Genomic DNA, 18,820 nt, shown 5'->3' on the forward strand with positions numbered 1-18,820 from the left:
ACTAATTATTGTTGTTGTTGTTGTTATTGCTGTTGTTGTTGTTGTTATTGTGTTTTTGTTATTGTTGTTGCTGTTGTTGTTACTGCTGCTGATGTTGTGTTGATGTTACTGTTGTTATTATTGCTGTTGTTATTGTTGTTTTTGCTGTCAATGTTATTATTAGCAGTGTTATCATCATCATCATCATCATCATCATCATCATCATCATCATCATCATCATCATCATCATCATCATCATTACTATTATTATTATATTTATTATTATTAATATCATCATAATTGTTTTTGTTATTGTTGTTGCTTGTTTGTATTATCATTTTTTTAAAAATTGATTTTGTTGTTGTCATTGTTTCTGTTTTCATTGTTGTCGTTGTTATTGTGTTATTGTTATTGTTGTTGTTATCATTGCTGATATTATTGACATTGTTGTTACTGCTGTTGTTGTTCTTATAATTCTTGTTGTTGTGTTGTTACTTCTGCTGCAGCTGTTGTAATTACTGTTACTGTTGGTGTTGTAGCTGTGTTATTGCTTCTGTTGCTACTGTTGTTATTATTGTTGTTGTTGCTGCTGCTGTTATTGTTTTTGTTATTGCTGTTGTTGTGGTTGTTACTGCAGATGTTGATGTTGTGTTGTTGCTATTGTTATTGTTGTTATTACTGCTACTCTGGTATTTGTGTTGTTACTTCTGTTGTTGTTGTTGTTGTGATGGGGTTACTGTCATGTATATACCGTTTTTACTTCTGCTGTTGTTGGTACAGTTTCTGTTACTGTGACCTGTTACTGTTGTTGTTGTTGTTATGGTTGTTACTGCTTAAGCTGTTATTTGAGTTGTAACAGCTGCTGATGCTGTTATTGTTGTTGATTTTACTGCTGCTGCTTCCTGTATTGTTTGATTTTTGGAGGTTATTTCAGGTCACGAAATGACAAGTAATTTAGAATAACGATCAATGCGGAACATCTTTTGTTTGAAAGTTATGACAGTATCCCATAAATATTTTGTCGTTTCTTTATCAGTCTACATGGTAACTTAAACTATACGGCCAGTTTCTCATACTAACATGACTAATTTGATTAGACACTTTCTTTTTTTTCCTTGGGCAAGATTATTTATCCCCAATTTGTCAATTTGGACAACATGGCTGATTCCTGTTGAAATCTGACGTTTGGTAGATGGATTATCTATATTCCTGTATGGAATATCTAGGCGGCGGGATCTCACTGTGACAACATGGCTGATTCCTGTTGACATCTGACGTTTGGTAGATGGATTATCTATATTCCTTCATTGAATGTCTAGGCGACGGGATCTCACTGTGACAACATGGCTGATTCCTGTTGACATCTGACGTTTGGTTGATGGATTATCTATATTCCTTCATTGAATGTCTAGGCGACGGGATCTCACTGTGACAACACGGCTGATTCCTGTTGACATCTGACGTTTGGTAGAAGGATTATCTATATTCCTTTATGGAATATCTAGGCGGTGGTATCTCACTGTGACAACATGGCTGATTCCTGTTGACATCTGACGTTTGGTAGAAGGATTATCTATATTCCTTTATGGAATATCTAGGCGGTGGTATCTCTCTGTGACAACATGGCTGATTCCTGTTGACATCTAACGTTTGGTAGAAGGATTATCTATATTCCTTTATGGAATATCTAGGCGGTGGTATCTCACTGTGACAACATGGCTGATTCCTGTTGACATCTAACGTTTGGTAGAAGGATTATCTATATTCCTTTATGGAATATCTAGGCGGTGGTATCTCACGATGCCATGCAGAAGAGCTTAATTTTAATAATATTTTTTGGATAAAGTGCGGCTATGTTGTCTTGTGGTATGACACTCGCTTTAGGATCGGAAGGTCCTGGGTTCGAGCCTCGCTCGGCGCAAAGTTGAGTCCTTAGAAAAGGCTCTTTACTCACATTCACTCACCGTACTCAGGTGTGAAATGAGTACCTGGTCGTTAACAGCGTTGTCTTTGTCGGAAAAAAATATTGTACTATCGCCTAACAAGCGTCATGTCTCGTTCTACATGCTACGTGTTGCTGTTGGTCAGGGACCCTTTGCAAAGCGCTTAGAGCACGTTTAGTGGATATTTCCCTATATAACAGCTCAGATTTATTTTTACGTCATCAAGTAATAAAATGACAAGGATTGTATGGCCTGGAGATACAGTTGTTTGAGTGAAAAATACATACTTTTTTTTTAGGTCACGTGACATACACTCGAGTACGACGTCCTTGAACAAACACGGTTTCCCGAACACACGGTTTTATCGAACTCATTCGAATGTCCCGATATTTGTACTAATTATTGTTGTTGTTGTTGTTACTGTTGTTGTTGTTGTTGTTGTTGTTATTTGTATTTTTTTTCTCTCTTCTTATTATTACTCTTTGTATACGGTTTCCTCGAACTACGGATTACTCGAACTGTTTTGAATGTCCTAGGAGTTCGAGGAAACCGTGTTCGAGTGTATGCACATGCGTGAGCAACGAACATCCATTTTGCAACTGATACCATTGTTTAAAGGAGAGAACGATAATATCTAGATGAAATATTTTAATTATGATAATAACACGCAAATATTTTTGATGTAATTAATTCAGGATTATAATATATTCACAAAGTAGCTGTTTTAATGGCTGTGGCAGAGACAAGCATGATGGTGAAGTAATAATTTGGAACTTGTCCAATCCATTAAAACTTAACTATGGCAAAACAGAACTAGATCTTTGTGATAATGCATCACGACCCATCGCTTTCTGGCGTACTCTGTAAAAACGCATTAAAAAAAATTGGACACAAAAAAAAAACAACAAAAAAAAACAAAAAAAAAAAAACAACAACTCTTCCTTCATAATATATCTGTCATGGTCTCAAGTGAGTAAAGAGCTACTCGACTATGCATAAAGATATATGTAGAATGAGGCCCCAGAATTTACTAGTTACTATAAATGAAAAACAATTAACGATTTGTTTACAATGAAATAAAAATAATGATGAAATTTAATTAAAATAGATAAACAGTGATCGTGGCAGTTACAAATAGAGATATGAATATTTTACGTAACTTATGATAATATGTCAGGTTCGTAAGTTTACGTTTCCAGACAGTTGATGGGCTTGGATGATCTATTCCTCTGATAACAGGATCGGACTCGTAAAATTCCACTTCCAGGCAATTGGTAAGAGGTTATTGTGTAGTCCTTTGACAGCGGGCTTGGGTTTGATCCTTGAAGATTATACAATCAAAGTTAAAAGCTCCGGCGTCTTAATGGTGTAGATATAATATCTACAAAGTCCCAAAAGATAAAAATCTTACAGTATATAGAAGGAATAGAGCGACTGGCCGTCCGGCATAGATTGTGGAGAGAAAGTGAGTGTAGAGTGTTAGACCTATCAGCTTTTATAATAAGTGGCTACGTGACAGAATGTAGAACGAAAAGTATTCACTAATTAGAAATTAATTCGAGGGAAGGCTATAAAAGGAAAGACGATCTAATATTAGAAGGTAAAGTTTATCTAAGCCTACCGAAATATAACTGGAGTGAGATGAATTCAGTTCTTAATAAAATAAAATTTAATAAGATAATTGTGAACAACCTTTACTGTGACACCCCCCACCCACGTTTAAAATATACTCTTTAACCATTATGGGAAAGATAGATTTTACAAACGGAAGTAAATTTACTATCATGATACTCTAGCATTAATCCATTGTTATGATTTGTGCTACAATTAAATTATTTATTAACTAGACATGGAAATGTTTATATTAACGTAGGTATATGAATGGGTGACAATAACAATGAAAGATTGTGATTACAAATCATTGTGATGAACAATAGTGATGGCAATGAAGCATGATTTAAGTCGATGATATGAAGGTAATTTACTGAATGAAATGAATGAAAATGTAAATGGAATATTGACATTTCAATTATTAATCATAAATGAGTGAAAATTCATAACAATAATAGATAAAGAGAAGATTTCCCAAATCATGAATGGGTATGGTATATATATCCAAACAATACTCAATGTTACATTAAGTTGGGTCATCATGTTTACAAATAAAATTATCGAAATTGTGCGTTCTGATTTGGCATAATTTTCGAGGTAACTAACAGTATGCATGAGAGGTTAACTTATACCCTTCTCACGTGTTTATACTAATCGAGAAAGTAGGTCGGCGTGAATATTTTCACAGCCTGGTATGTGAGAGATACTGAAAGTGTAATTTTGCAAAAATAGACTCCACCTTAGTACTCTACTATTATTCATTTTGTTATTTCTTATGTACGTGAGTGGTTTATGGTCCGTTTCGACCACAAACTCTTTTAGCAGTAGATATCTGCTGAATGTCTTTAAAGCAAAGACGATGGCCAGTCCTTCAAGCTCTATTACAGAGTATCGTGATTCTCTGTCCAATAATTTTCTGCTTGCATATAAGCAAGGCATTAGAGTTCCCTCATGTTCCTGTAATAGTACACCTGCGATGCCCTTATCAGACGCGTCAGTTCTTACAACAAATTCTTTTGATATGTCGGGTAATTTAAGAATTGGTTCTGAACAGAGTAATGCCTTTAATTGGTTAAAGCTATTCTGACACGCTTCTGTCCAAACAATTTTGTTCGGTGACCCATTCTTTGTCAGATTTGTTAGCGGTGTCGCGATGTGCGCGAAGTTGTAAATGTATTTCCTGTAAAAATTTAGGAGCCCAAGTACTTTGCGTACTTCTTTTTTTGTCTTAGGTGGTTGCAATTGTGCGATTTTTGTTTGTTTTTCTGTCTCGGGTGTCTGTGTCCCATGACCAACGGTATGATCAATCCTGTATTTGAAGCTTCGATATTAGTAAACATAGGTTGCGACACTGTGTCTCTATCAAAATACTTTTTTAGCATATTTGCATGGAATGTCTTTGTTGTGTTGTTAATTTTAATCTCGTAATTAACATTAGATTTTACTGCTGTTATTTTGAATGGTCCTTTCCATGTAGCTAAAAGTTTACTCGAGTCATCTGGTAAGAGTATTAGTACTTTGTCACCAATCTCAAATTTTCTTGATTTGCTTTTGCGATCAGAGTATTCCTTGTATTTCTCTGCTTTTTTAGTGACGGATTCCTGTGCTAGCTTACACGTGTCCTCTATTCTGTCTTTCAGGTTTCTTACATATTCGTAAGCAAACATAATTTCGTTATTGTCCTCCTCATTCCCTTTACAAATGTCGGCTACTATATTGATCGGGCCGCGAGGTGATCGTCCATACATCAACTCAAATGGGGAGTAGCCTGTAGATTCTTGGGGTATTTCTCTATATGCAAATAGGATTGCTGGTAAGTATCTGTCCCAATCATCTGGTTTTTCTGCTGACACTTTTCTTAACATATTTTTTAGAGTGCCATTAAATCTTTCACAAAGACCATTTGCTTGGGGGTGGTAGGGAGTTGTGAATGAGTGTTGGATTCCCATTAGTTTCATGGTTTCATGCATCATATGTGATGTAAATTGGGGTCCATTGTCCGACAGTATCTCATTTGGTATGCCTATTTTAGTAAAAATTGTCATCAATGCTTCAGCTATGTGATCCGATGTAGTTGATTTCAATGCTATCGCTTCTGGCCACCTGGTTGCGTAATCGACTAGTGTTAGTATGTGTGTATGGTTTCTATCTGATTTTGTTAAAGGGCCTATAATGTCAATTGCAACTTTTTGAAAAACTTTTTCAATAACTGGGGTTGTCTCTAATGGCAATCTCGGTATTCTGCCTTTTGCGACTCTTCTTTGGCATGTGTCACAAGATTTCACATATTCTCGGACGTCTTTAGTAATTCCAGGCCATGTGAAATTCTCGGATATTCTCTTCAATGTGGAAGAGCTCCCAAGATGTCCAGAAGTTATTGAATCGTGCGCTATTCCAAGGATTTTGTTTCTGTAAATACTCGGCGTGACCAGTTGTTTAGCTATTTTATTTCTTTTCCTATGTAACCTGAACAGAATATCTTTTTCAATGATGTATTCAACTTTTGATTTCGTCCCTTTGTTTGCGATATTGAAATATGAAGTTAAAGTCGGGTCCTTTTTCTGTTCTTCAATGAACGTGTTCCTGTCAAATTGTTGTGGTTCAAGAGAAATAGTCATTGGCTTCTCTGTTATCTTAGTCATCTTTCTTGTTTCTGCTAGACAAGCTGTTTCTTGGGTTAATGACCATTCTTTTACATGTGTTGGGTTGTCTTTAAGACCTTTTATATTGCCAACAATAACATCAGCGACGGGGTTGGGAAGTATACAGCATTCCACTATTCCTGTATAGTATGGGGTTTCTTTGTACACGTTAGCTGTTTCAAAGGTTTCGACTGTGCCACTGAATGTGATGCATTGTACCGTTTTTCCAGTTTTGTCTTCGTCATTGATCGAAGATGCTTTTATTCCTACTGTACTGCATCCTGTGTCTCTCAATATTTTGCAATCAGTTCCATTACTTTGCCTTCACAAAAAATAGCGATCCTGATTTGTGAGTTTGTGTTAAAAGTGACATACCTTTCACGCAATACACATTTATATTTTCTCCTGACATTACTCGTGTCTGATTGTTTACACTTGTTTGGAGTGATGCATTTGCAGTTTCTTTTGGATATCCCACGATTTTGTAACATTTGTCTGCTGTGTGGCCTTTCATTCCACAATATTGACATTTAATTACAGGTTTGTTGGTTTTCTTATACTCAGTATTATTGTCAGTGCTATTTCTTGTTTTGTTTTGATAGGGTCGGCTATGGTCTCTATTGAACTGTTTGTTCCATGGTTTGTTACTATGATCATCTTGTTTCACTTGCGTGTTCCGAGTGATTGATCGGCTCGTTCTATTTGAGTACTGAACTTTAGGTGTACATGGACTCTGAGCAGCGGCAGCGTAGTATGGTTCCTTCAATGTTCTGCTAAGGGGTGTCAATGGATGTGCGCTGTTAAAGTTTTCTGCGTATATTTTTAATTTGTCCAAGTTTTCTGGCTTTCTCTCTTTAAAGAATGCGACTAAATCTGGGTTGCAAGCTTGATAGATTCGATTCTTCAGCGTGAGATAGTAAAGGCCTGCAAAGTCGTCTTGTTTTACGTTTGCCAACTCAAGCCACCGATTTAGAAATTGAGTAATTCGGTTCACGAATGTATTAAAGTCTTCTCCACTTTCCGGTTTTGCAGTGTGAAACCTTTCCTGGTAACCATCTTCCGTTAATCTAAATCTTTTTAGTAGAGCGTCTTTAATTTTACCATAATCATCTGCATCTTCAGTTGTTAAGGTATAGAAAACTTTTAGCGGTTCTCCAGATAAACAGTTAATCAAGGCTGTGGCCCATTTGCTTTCTGGCCAACGATAACGTTTAGCCTGAACTTCGAATCGGTGTAAGAAGGATTCTAGACAGTCTGAGCGTTCATCGTATGTTGGCATGCGTGGAAGTTTCACGAAAAATTCATCACTATTATTATGTTTTCTTTCATGACCGGTTTTTGTTTTTTCAATTTCCAGCATCATTTGGGTCCTTTTGGTTTCTTCTTCTGCTAAAGCTATTTGTCTTTTTAGTTCCCTTTCTTGGACTCTTTCTTCTCGTTCTTCTCTACGTATTCTTTCTTCATGTTCTTTTTCTTCTCTACGAATTCTTTCTTCATTTTCTTCTCTACGAATTCTTTCTTCATGTTCTTTTTTCTTCTTTTACTTTCTCTTCGCACCATGAAAATATTCTTTCATGGGGTATTTCTAAGTCCTTTGCGAGACTTAAGTATCTTTTATATGCTTCCATGTTGCAATAAATTAGTTACGATATTTTATATATATTATATTGACAGGATACTGTTACTGACTGTTTTATTTATTTACACTTACTGGAATGAACTGTTCTATTTTTAGAAATCTCTCTCTCTCTTATTTCAACTTATTATGTATGTTGAATTTGATGCCTTTTATCGTTATATCTTATAAAGCAATGTGTCAATACAATGCGGAGTTATTATGACTTGTGTCAATAACAATGTGTCAATCGCGTGTACTCTAAACTATGTTACTACGAAAAATGTATCACCAATGTGTGTGACTCGTCGTTAGTTTGTGTACAATTATTCGCAATGACGCTAATATACTAGAGTGTGATAACAATAATAGGATGCCAAAATAATCCCAAGTTATCTATCACTAAATATAACACGACGGCTAGTAGACTCCTTTTATTATTATTTAGTTTTTAAAGACTCACTTTTCAGAACATAATATATAAGTGGTTTTCGGTAACAGTAATATGCCAAAAATGCATTTAAAACAAATCACTATGCAAAACAAATCACGATGTCTATAGTTACTATGTGATGCCCAACTCATGTAAAAGAGAATAATGAAGGATATATCTACCAACTCAGTTCGTGGCTGGGACCTCTCTCTTGTTCAATGGTTGTTCAACAATTGTAATTAGGCATTGAAGAGTGTTTAACAGTGATGTCTGAAATACAAAACAATAAAATATTGTAAGATTTACAATAGTTACAAAATGTGTTCACAACACTGAGTGATTGGATGACAGGTGAATGAATCGTTATGGAATGTAAACATATTGAAAACAATTCATGAATGAGGCAAACAACAAAATGAAATGAGTGATATAATAACAAAGTGGACAAGGAATGAATGAATGAATGAAAAACTGAGTGAATAAATGAATGAATGAATGGATAATGTATGAATGAAAGAATGAAGGGAGGAATAAATGTATGAATGATTGGATAAATGAGTGAATGAATGAATGAATAAATAAATGAATGAACAATGAATGAATGAATGATTTATAAATGAATAAATGGATGAAGGAATGAATCAATAAAATGCTATTCAATTTGAATGAAAGAATGAATGGATAAATTGCTATTCCATTTAAATGAAGAAATGAAAAAGAAAAAAAAATTAATCCTGTAAATAGGGAGTTCAATTAAAATATGATCAAGTGGGGCAATTAAGAGTTTTACAATTTAAACTTTAAAGTTAGATGAAATAGATATAAGTAACTAAATAAATTCAATTCTTTATATGTGTCCCCTCCAAAATGTCATGGTCTCAAGTGAGTAAAGAGCTACTCGACTATGCATAAAGATATATGTAGAATGAGGCCCCAGAATTTACTAGTTACTATAAATGAAAAACAATTAACGATTTGTTTACAATGAAATAAAAATAATGATGAAATTTAATTAAAAGAGATAAACAGTGATCGTGGCAGTTACAAATAGAGATATGAATATTTTACGTAACTTATGATAATATTCAGGTTCGTAAGTTTACGTTTCCAGACAGTTGATGGGCTTGGATGATCTATTCCTCTGATAACAGGATCGGACTCGTAAAATTCCACTTCCAGGCAATTGGTAAGAGGTTATTGTGTAGTCCTTTGACAGCGGGCTTGGGTTTGATCCTTGAAGATTATACAATCAAAGTTAAAAGCTCCGGGTGTAGATATAATATCTACAAAGTCCCAAAAGATAAAAATCTTACAGTATAGATAGTATGCAGATGACGTCACTCAGGCCTTTGTTATTGTTTTTGCCATCCGCGTTTGTGAGTTGTTCTCACTAAACTGTATTAACCAGACTAAAAACGTTCATGGATACACAGAGTGTGTGTGTTGGTGCGTTATACTTCCGGATGGCAATGTTGTGAACTCCTTGGCCAAGCGCATTCTATCTATATAGAAGGAATAGAGCGACTGGCCGTCCGGCATAGATTGTGGAGAGAAAGTGAGTGTAGAGTGTTAGACCTATCAGCTTTTATAATAAGTGGCTACGTGACAGAATGTAGAACGAAAAGTATTCACTAATTAGAAATTAATTCGAGGGAAGGCTATAAAAGGAAAGACGATCTAATATTAGAAGGTAAAGTTTATCTAAGCCTACCGAAATATAACTGGAGTGAGATGAATTCAGTTCTTAATAAAATAAAATTTAATAAGATAATTGTGAACAACCTTTACTGTGACAATATCGATCTATCAAAATGAGCCCCATCTTGTCAAAAACTGTCAAATGAAGTTTTGCAGAGATTTCGCACATCTAAATTATTGACGAAATAAAGGTCATTTTAGTCAACCGATATTTAACTTTTTAAAAACAATGCATTGTTTTCAGATTATGATAAATGTATCCTTTGCCTTAGATAACTGTAACACATTCTACACCTCTCCCTAAATAGTCATGTAAATGTTGCTGCTCCAAGCTCCAAGAAATAAATGACAATGTGAAATTTAACGTAAGCTTCAGTTTAATATGCAAAACAGATAAAAATGGACGTTTCGGGCTTCCCCTTTATCAACAAAACAGGATGAATGAAACACTACAGACGAATGAGATAATGTGGCAGTGGCGTTGCTATCTCCATCACCGCCCCTATGACATACTTCTCTCCGACGAGCATAAAAGTGTATCCAGACGAGAAGAACATCATAAATCTGATCATGTTTTGATTTTTATACATTCTGATCACATGACATGTGAAAAAGTTCTAGCCTGCATGAAGAATAAAAAAACCCAATTTTCTTTGTTTAGAACCAAGCTGCTGGTTGCTGGGCAGGCGGACGTGACATCAGACTATTGAATCCTATTATTCATATAAGAATTATCTATATTTGGGTAACCAATTGTCAAAATCTGCTAAATCGCATTTTCATCATGCAAAGAAAACTCGAATTTTGTTGCCATTTATTTGGTGACGTAAAGATGCATGACTCCTCTTGTTTTCGTCATAGAAAAAAAAAAAATCAAAACGGTAGGGGCTGTCTGAAGCCTGTGATCGTGAAAATACAAACGAAAGAATGAACACGGAGAGGCTTCGTATGGGAATGATACAGACAATGGACGTTTCAGGTACAAACCCTTCGTCAGGGCAACAATACACAAAATAACGTGGCAAACAAATAAAATAAAATAAAATGCAAAATAACTTGTATCGTCTGTACTCAATGGTGAATGCAGTATACTAGGTTTCGGATCGTAAGGTCCTGGGTTCGAGCCTCGCCCGACGCATAGTTGAGTCCTTGGAAAAAGGACACACAACGCCACTACTACATTATCTCATTCGTCCTTAGTGTTTTATTCATCGTGTTTTGTTGATAAAGGGGAAACCCGAAACCCGAAACGTCCACAGTATATGTCTTCGTCTAATAAATTAAAGCTTACAATTCAACACTTATCGTTATTTCTTTCCTTCGAGATTCAAGCAGCAACTTTTTCTTTCTTTTTTTTTTTTTTTTTAAATTATCGTGAAAATCCAGTACTAAAATCTGTTGACAAATTGATTCTTCCGATTGGACAAATAAAATTTAACGAGTTCAACCATGACCTCTAATTCATAAATACCGGAATCAAATGATCGAGCATTTTACCCTAGCAGATTTTAAAGAATAATCATTTGAGTCAACGGGTGATAGAATTACTCACATTCTAAAATTGAGCTTTATATAGCGCAATATCCACTAAATGTGCTCAAAGCGCTTTACAAGGGGTCCCTGGTCAACAGCAACATTTAACATGTAGGACGGGACATGACGCCTGTTAGGCGAAATTACAATTTTTCGGACAAAGACAACGCTGTAAACGGCCAGGTACTCATTTTACACCTGAGTACGGTGAGATAATGTGAGTAAAGAGCCTTTTTCTAAGGACTCAACTAACTATGCGCAGAGCAAGGCTCGAACCCAGGACCTTCCGATCCTAAAGCGAGTGTCATACCACATGACCACATAGCCGTTTTATAGATATAAATAAATCCATTGCCATAAGATGCGGCATGAGAACTATTCACCTTTAACGCCTCACAACATATGAGAATTGGTCATTTACCTAAAATGACCAGTTTCTATTTTTCTCCGACCTAATTCTAAACCTGCCAAGTACGACGAAAAAAATCGTAGAATTACGCATTTTTTGGCTCTAGCTCCAGAACTACAAAGGTGTTTTTGATTCAATACATTTGGTTGAAAGGGAAGTTTGATTGCTTAGAATCTATATTTAGAACTTTGGAGCATTTTCTGATCACGCCGAGGGCAAGTTAAATAACTAATCTGTAATGTTATTTGTGACCCATCGTCTCAAAACGGTATTATGTCGGAACGAATCATATGCTTAAAAGCCGAATTAAATGTTAAACTGGTCAAAAATATAAATTGTTGGCATTAGCACCCTAAAATATGGTTGCCATTCCCTTCAATAAATCGTTTAAACTGAACACAAGTCTGATATTTCTGATTATAAATTCATTTTTCAACATCATAACCAACCCGACTTAATACCGTTTTGAGACGAAGGGTCACATTTATTCAATTCATTTTATTTATTGTGACCCTTTTTCCCCTTGGAAACTACGAATTTTTTAGATTTCACGTTGGTAGCTCTGTAGTGTTGACACGCTTGGTCATAAACCGTGTTGTGTTGTTTTAGGAAGACACGTTGTATTGTGTGTTGTGACTATTTACATATGGATCGTGTTACGATTTACATATTATTATCATACTGCGTTTAAACTAGACTTCAGTATCAATATTTGCACTTGGTGTGACACACCACGACCAAACGGTATTACGGGTATGTGGTTTGTGGTTTGACACTCGGTTCCGGATCGGAAGGTCCTGGGTTCGAGCCTCGCTCGGCGCATATTTGAGTCCTTGGAAAAGACTCTTTACTCACATTCTATATCAACTTAAATGTTCACATGTATGTGTGATGTGCAAACATATAGATAGTATGCAATTGACGTCACTCAAGCCTTTGTTATTGTATTTTGCCATCCGCGTTTGTGAGTGATTCTCACTAAACTGTATTAACCAGACTATAAACGTTCATGATTACACAGAGTTTTGTGTGTTGGTCCGTTATACTTCCAGATGGCAATGTTATGAGCTTCTTAGCCAAGCGCATACTATCTCTATCCTTAAACCGTGTCATGCAAAGCACACACCGTACGCACACACACACACACACACACACACACACACACACATACACACACACACTCATGCATCCATACAATAACCAAAATAAGATAACAATGCATGATATTTACAAACAAGATTGAAGGCCTTGTGAACAGCAGTGCAAACGAGTATTATTCATTATATAGATAGAACGAAGTTGACGTCACTCAGGTCTTTGTTATTGTTTTTTTTGCCATCCACGTTTATGAGTAATTCTCAGTAAACTGTATTAACCTGACTATAAACGTTCATGGATACACACAGTTTTGTGTGTTGGTCCTTTATACTTCCAGATGGCAATGTTATAAGCTTCTTAGCCAAGCGCATACTATCTATAGATAGAACGAAGTTGACGTCACTCAGGTCTTTGTTATTGTTTTTTTTGCCATCCACGTTTATGAGTAATTCTCAGTAAACTGTATTAACCTGACTATAAACGTTCATGGATACACAAAGTTTTGTGTGTTGGTCAGTTATCAATACGGAAGTATAACCGACCAACACACAAAACTATGTGTAACCATGAACGTTTATAGTGTGGATAATACAGTGAGAATTATACATTAAATGTGGATGGCAAAAAACAATAACAAAGATCCGAGTGACGTCGACTTCAATCTATCTATAAACCTTCCTTCATATAATGCCCTGTCTGCTAACACCTTGAAATAATCGTTAGATAGTGTGAGCTTGGCGAAGAAGCTCACAACATTGCCATCCGGAAGTATAACGGACCAACACACAAAACTATGTGTAACCTTGAACGTATATAGTCGGGCTAATACAGTTTAGTCAAATTACTCCATCTACCAAATTACTCATAAACGCGGATGGCAAAAAAACCCCAAAACAACAACAACAACAACAACAACAACAACAAAAACAATAACAAAGATCTGAGTGACGTCAACTTCATACTATCTACAGATTTTGCATTTTTTATTTCAAATGTCAAATTGTTCCATTTCTGTTCTTAGTCCTTAGTTTTTCCCCCTTATATACAGTTGATGATTTGTCACGTCAATGAAGTCATTTCATGTGTTCTTGTCATTACTTGTCATATGTTTCTTTCCTTCACGCAGGTGGGCGGTAAACAAGACAAAAGAACACGATGTAATTGGTGAATAGCAAGTCTTATCAAGACTTGTAACAGAAAATGAAGTGAGTGGGAAAGTGCCAGAAGACAATAGAGAATTTAAAATTTCGCGGCGATGGGGGCTCGAACCCACGACCTTGCTGATACGATAACTCAACTCCGCCTGGCTGCAGGAGGAAGGCAATGCAGACGACTCCATCCACAATCACTGTGGAAGGGACGCAATGCAATAGACGCCAGCTACCATCATGGTGGAAGGGACGCAATGCAATCGACGCCATCTACCGTCATGGTGGAAGGGACGCAATGCAATCGACGCCATCTACCATCATGGTGGAAGGGACGCAATGTAATAGACACCATCTACCGTCATGGTGGAAGGGACGCAATGCAATAGACGCCATCTACCGTCATGGTGGAAGGGACGCAATGCAATAGACGTCATCTACCATTATGGTGGAAGGGACGCAATGCAATAGACGCCATCTACCGTCGTGGTGGAAGGGACGCAATGCAATCGACGCCATCTACCGTCATGGTGGAAGGGACGCAATGCAATCGACGCCATCTACTGTCATGGTGGAAGGGACGCAATGCAATCGACGCCATCTACCATCATGGTGGAAGGGACGCAATGCAATAGACGCCATCTACCGTCATGGTGGAAGGGACGCAATGCAATAGACGCCATCTACCGTCATGGTGGAAGGGACGCAATGCAATAGACACCATCTACCGTCATGGTGGAAGGGACGCAATGCAATAGACACCATCTACCGTCATGGTGGAAGGGACGCAATGCAATCGACGCTATCTACCGTCATGGTGGAAGGGACGCAATGCAATAGACACCATCTACCGTCATGGTGGAAGGACGCAATGCAATAGACGCCATCTACCGTCATGGTGGAAGGGACGCAATGCAATAGACGCCATCTACCGTCATGGTGGAAGGGACGCAATGCAATAGACGCCATCTACCGTCATGGTGGAAGGGACGCAATGCAATAGACGCCATCTACCGTCATGGTGGAAGGGACGCAATGCAATAGACGCCATCTACCATCATGGTGGAAGGGACGCAATGCAATAGACGCCATCTACCATCATTGTGGAAGGGAGGCAATGCAATAGACGCCATCTACCATCATTGTGGAAGGGACGCAATGCAATAGACGCCATCTACCATCATTGTGGAAGGGACGCAATGCAATAGACGCCATCTACCATCATTGTGGAAGGGACGCAATGCAATAGACGCCATCTACCATCATTGTGGAAGGGACGCAATGCAATAGACACCATCTACCGTCATGGTGGAAGGGACGCAATGCAATAGACGCCATCTACCGTCATGGTGGAAGGGACGCAATGCAATAGACGCCATCTACCGTCATGGTGGAAGGGACGCAATGCAATAGACGCCATCTACCGTCATGGTGGAAGGGACGCAATGCAATAGACGCCATCTACCGTCATGGTGGAAGGGACGCAATGCAATAGACGCCATCTACCATCATGGTGGAAGGGACGCAATGCAATAGACGCCATCTACCGTCATGGTGGAAGGGACGCAATGCAATAGACACCATCTACCGTCATGGTGGAAGGGACGCAATGCAATAGACGCCATCTACCGTCATGGTGGAAGGGACGCAATGCAATAGACACCATCTACCGTCATGGTGGAAGGGACGCAATGCAATCGACACCATCTACCATCATGGTGGAAGGGACGCAGTGCAATCGACGCCATCTACCATCATGGTGGAAGGGACGCAATGCAATAGACACCATCTACCGTCATGGTGGAAGGGACGCAATGCAATAGACACCATCTACCGTCATGGTGGAAGGGACGCAATGCAATAGACACCATCTACCGTCATGGTGGAAGGGACGCAATGCAATAGACACCATCTACCGTCATGGTGGAAGGGACGCAATGCAATCGACGCCATCTACCGTCATGGTGGAAGGGACGCAATGCAATCGACACCATCTACCGTCATGGTGGAAGGGACGCAATGCAATAGACACCATCTACTGTCGTGGTGGAAGGGACGCAATGCAATCGACGCCATCTACCATCATGGTGGAAGGGACGCAATGCAATAGACGTCATCTACCATTATGGTGGAAGGGACGCAATGCAATCGACGCCATCTACCATCATGGTGGAAGGGACGCAATGCAATAGACACCATCTACCATCATGGTGGAAGGGACGCAATGCAATAGACGCCATCTACCATCACTGTGGAATGGACGCAATGCAATAGACGCCATCTACCATCATGGTGGAAGGGACGCAATGCAATCGACACCATCTACCATCATGGTGGAAGGGACGCAATGCAATAGACGCCATCTACCATCACTGTGGAATGGACGCAATGCAATAGACGCCATCTACCATTATGGTGGAAGGGACGCAATGCAATAGACACCATCTACCGTCATGGTGGAAGGGACGCAATGCAATAGACGCCATCTACCGTCATGGTGGAAGGGATGCAATGCAAATCGCCGCTCATCTACCGTCATGGTGGAAGGGACGCAATGCAATCGACACCATCTACCATCATGGTGGAAGGGACGCAATGCAATCGACACCATCTACCATCATGGTGGAAGGGACGCAATGCAATAGACGCCATCTACCGTCATGGTGGAAGGGACGCAATGCAATCGACACCATCTACCATCATGGTGGAAGGGACGCAATGCAATCGACACCATCTACCATCATGGTGGAAGGGACGCAATGCAATAGACGCCATCTACCGTCATGGTGGAAGGGATGCAATGCAATCGACGCTATCTACCGTCATGGTGGAAGGGACGCAATGCAATCGACACCATCTACCATCATGGTGGAAGGGACGCAATGCAATCGACACCATCTACCATCATGGTGGAAGGGACGCAATGCAATAGACGCCAGCTACCATCATGGTGGAAGGGACGCAATGCAATAGACGCCATCTACCGTCATGGTGGAAGGGACGCAATGCAATCGACACCATCTACCATCATGGTGGAAGGGACGCAATGCAATAGACACCATCTACCGTCATGGTGGAAGGGACGCAATGCAATAGACACCATCTACCGTCATGGTGGAAGGGACGCAATGCAATAGACGTCATCTACCATTATGGTGGAAGGGACGCAATGAAATAGACGCCATCTACCATCATGGTGGAAGGGACGCAATGCAATCGACGCCATCTACCGTCATGGTGGAAGGGACGCAATGCAATCGACGCCATCTACCGTCATGGTGGAAGGGACGCAATGCAATAGACGCCATCTACTGTCATGGTGGAAGGGACGCAGTGCAATCGACACCATCTACCGTCATGGTGGAAGGGACGCAATGCAATAGACACCATCTACCGTCATGGTGGAAGGGACGCAATGCAATAGACAACATCTACCGTCATGGTGGAAGGGACGCAATGCAATAGACACCATCTACCGTCATGGTGGAAGGGACGCAATGCAATCGACACCATCTACCGTCATGGTGGAAGGGACGCAATGCAATAGACACCATCTACCATCATGGTGGAAGGGACGCAATGCAATAGACACCATCTACCGTCATGGTGGAAGGGACGCAATGCAATAGACGTCATCTACCATCATGGTGGAAGGGACGCAATGCAATCGACGCCATCTACCGTCATGGTGGAAGGGACGCAATGCAATCGACACCATCTACCATCATGGTGGAAGGGACGCAATGCAATCGACGTCATCTACCATCATGGTGGAAGGGACGCAATGCAATCGACACCATCTACCGTCATGGTGGATGGCATCGGCTGCATAGCGTCCCTCCCACGACCAGGCGTAGTTGTTGTATCAGTAAAGTCGTGGGTTCGAGCCTCCATCGCCTCGAAATTTTTATTCCCTATTGTCTTCTGGCACGTTTCTACTCACTTCATTTTCTGTTCTTATCAATATCAGTGTCTGCTCCAGTCATTTTTCTGAATTCTTATCAAGACTTGTTGCATAGAATGAATGAATTTTATCCAATAAAAAACCCCGGATTATATAATGAAAACAGGCCATGTTTTGTTGTTTTACAACTGTGCAATCGTGGCAACAAAATGACACAATGTTAAAAATGAGTTGATGAAATCTAATGAACTGAGACTTCTGAGTAACTTGCAAAGAATTTGAGTAAAAGTTGGAAATTTTTAAATTCCGATGTTACACAAAAATAAATGACTTTAAACATTTGTTTCGGATTTCACGCAATCAACAGACGATAAATTCTACATATCCTTGGTGAGCCAATTAATTATTTTATCGGACTAATTAATGATTCTTTAAAGGGAAATAAACGTGTCATGGATTTTACTACCGTATCTTATATTATGTGTATTTGTTAAAAAAATTGTGATTTCCTCCCCTTTTAAACGCTGATTTTCGATGTAACAATTCAACTTAGACGTAAGAGTGCCTTCATGATTATCATGGAGATGAGAGTTTAAGACGATTCAAATTCAAATGAATTTGCTATTCAACAAAAAATAGTCCAGATGATAAAATCTTTAAAAATGTCTCTTTACGGGACGATGGCATCTGCTGAGAGACAGCTCGGCTCCTCCAATTCCTCCATCAACTCGATCGGCTCATCTCTCTCTTCATCCCGGGCTCACTCCTCACTGAGCATCAACGGCCCGGCCACCGTGACCACCACGC

At 39.0% G+C, this 18,820-nt stretch overlaps 1 protein-coding gene across 5 annotated transcripts in view; it reads left to right on the top strand.

Moving 5' to 3' along the window:
* Window positions 1–18,820, top strand: part of LOC144956059 (uncharacterized) — a 36,078-nt gene that overhangs the window by 663 nt on the left and 16,595 nt on the right. For 3 of the 5 annotated variants that reach the window (XM_078886381.1, XM_078886377.1, XM_078886379.1), the window contains exons 2-3: window positions 14,088–14,166; window positions 18,080–18,820. The exon at window positions 18,080–18,820 is cut by the window's right edge and continues 496 nt beyond it. In XM_078886381.1, coding sequence (XP_078742507.1) covers window positions 18,658–18,820 — 163 coding nt within the window. In that variant the 5' untranslated portion in view covers window positions 14,088–14,166; window positions 18,080–18,657. Of the gene's footprint in view, window positions 1–9,311; window positions 9,410–14,087; window positions 14,167–18,079 lie in introns of those variants that run through there. The other 2 variants (XM_078886378.1, XM_078886380.1) reach the window with 2 other exon arrangements.

This window comes from Berghia stephanieae, chromosome 10 (genome assembly GCF_034508935.2).
Source record: "Berghia stephanieae isolate SIO BIC M18660-M18661 chromosome 10, UCSD_Bste_1.3, whole genome shotgun sequence".
NCBI classification, from domain to species: Eukaryota; Metazoa; Mollusca; class Gastropoda; order Nudibranchia; family Aeolidiidae; genus Berghia; species Berghia stephanieae.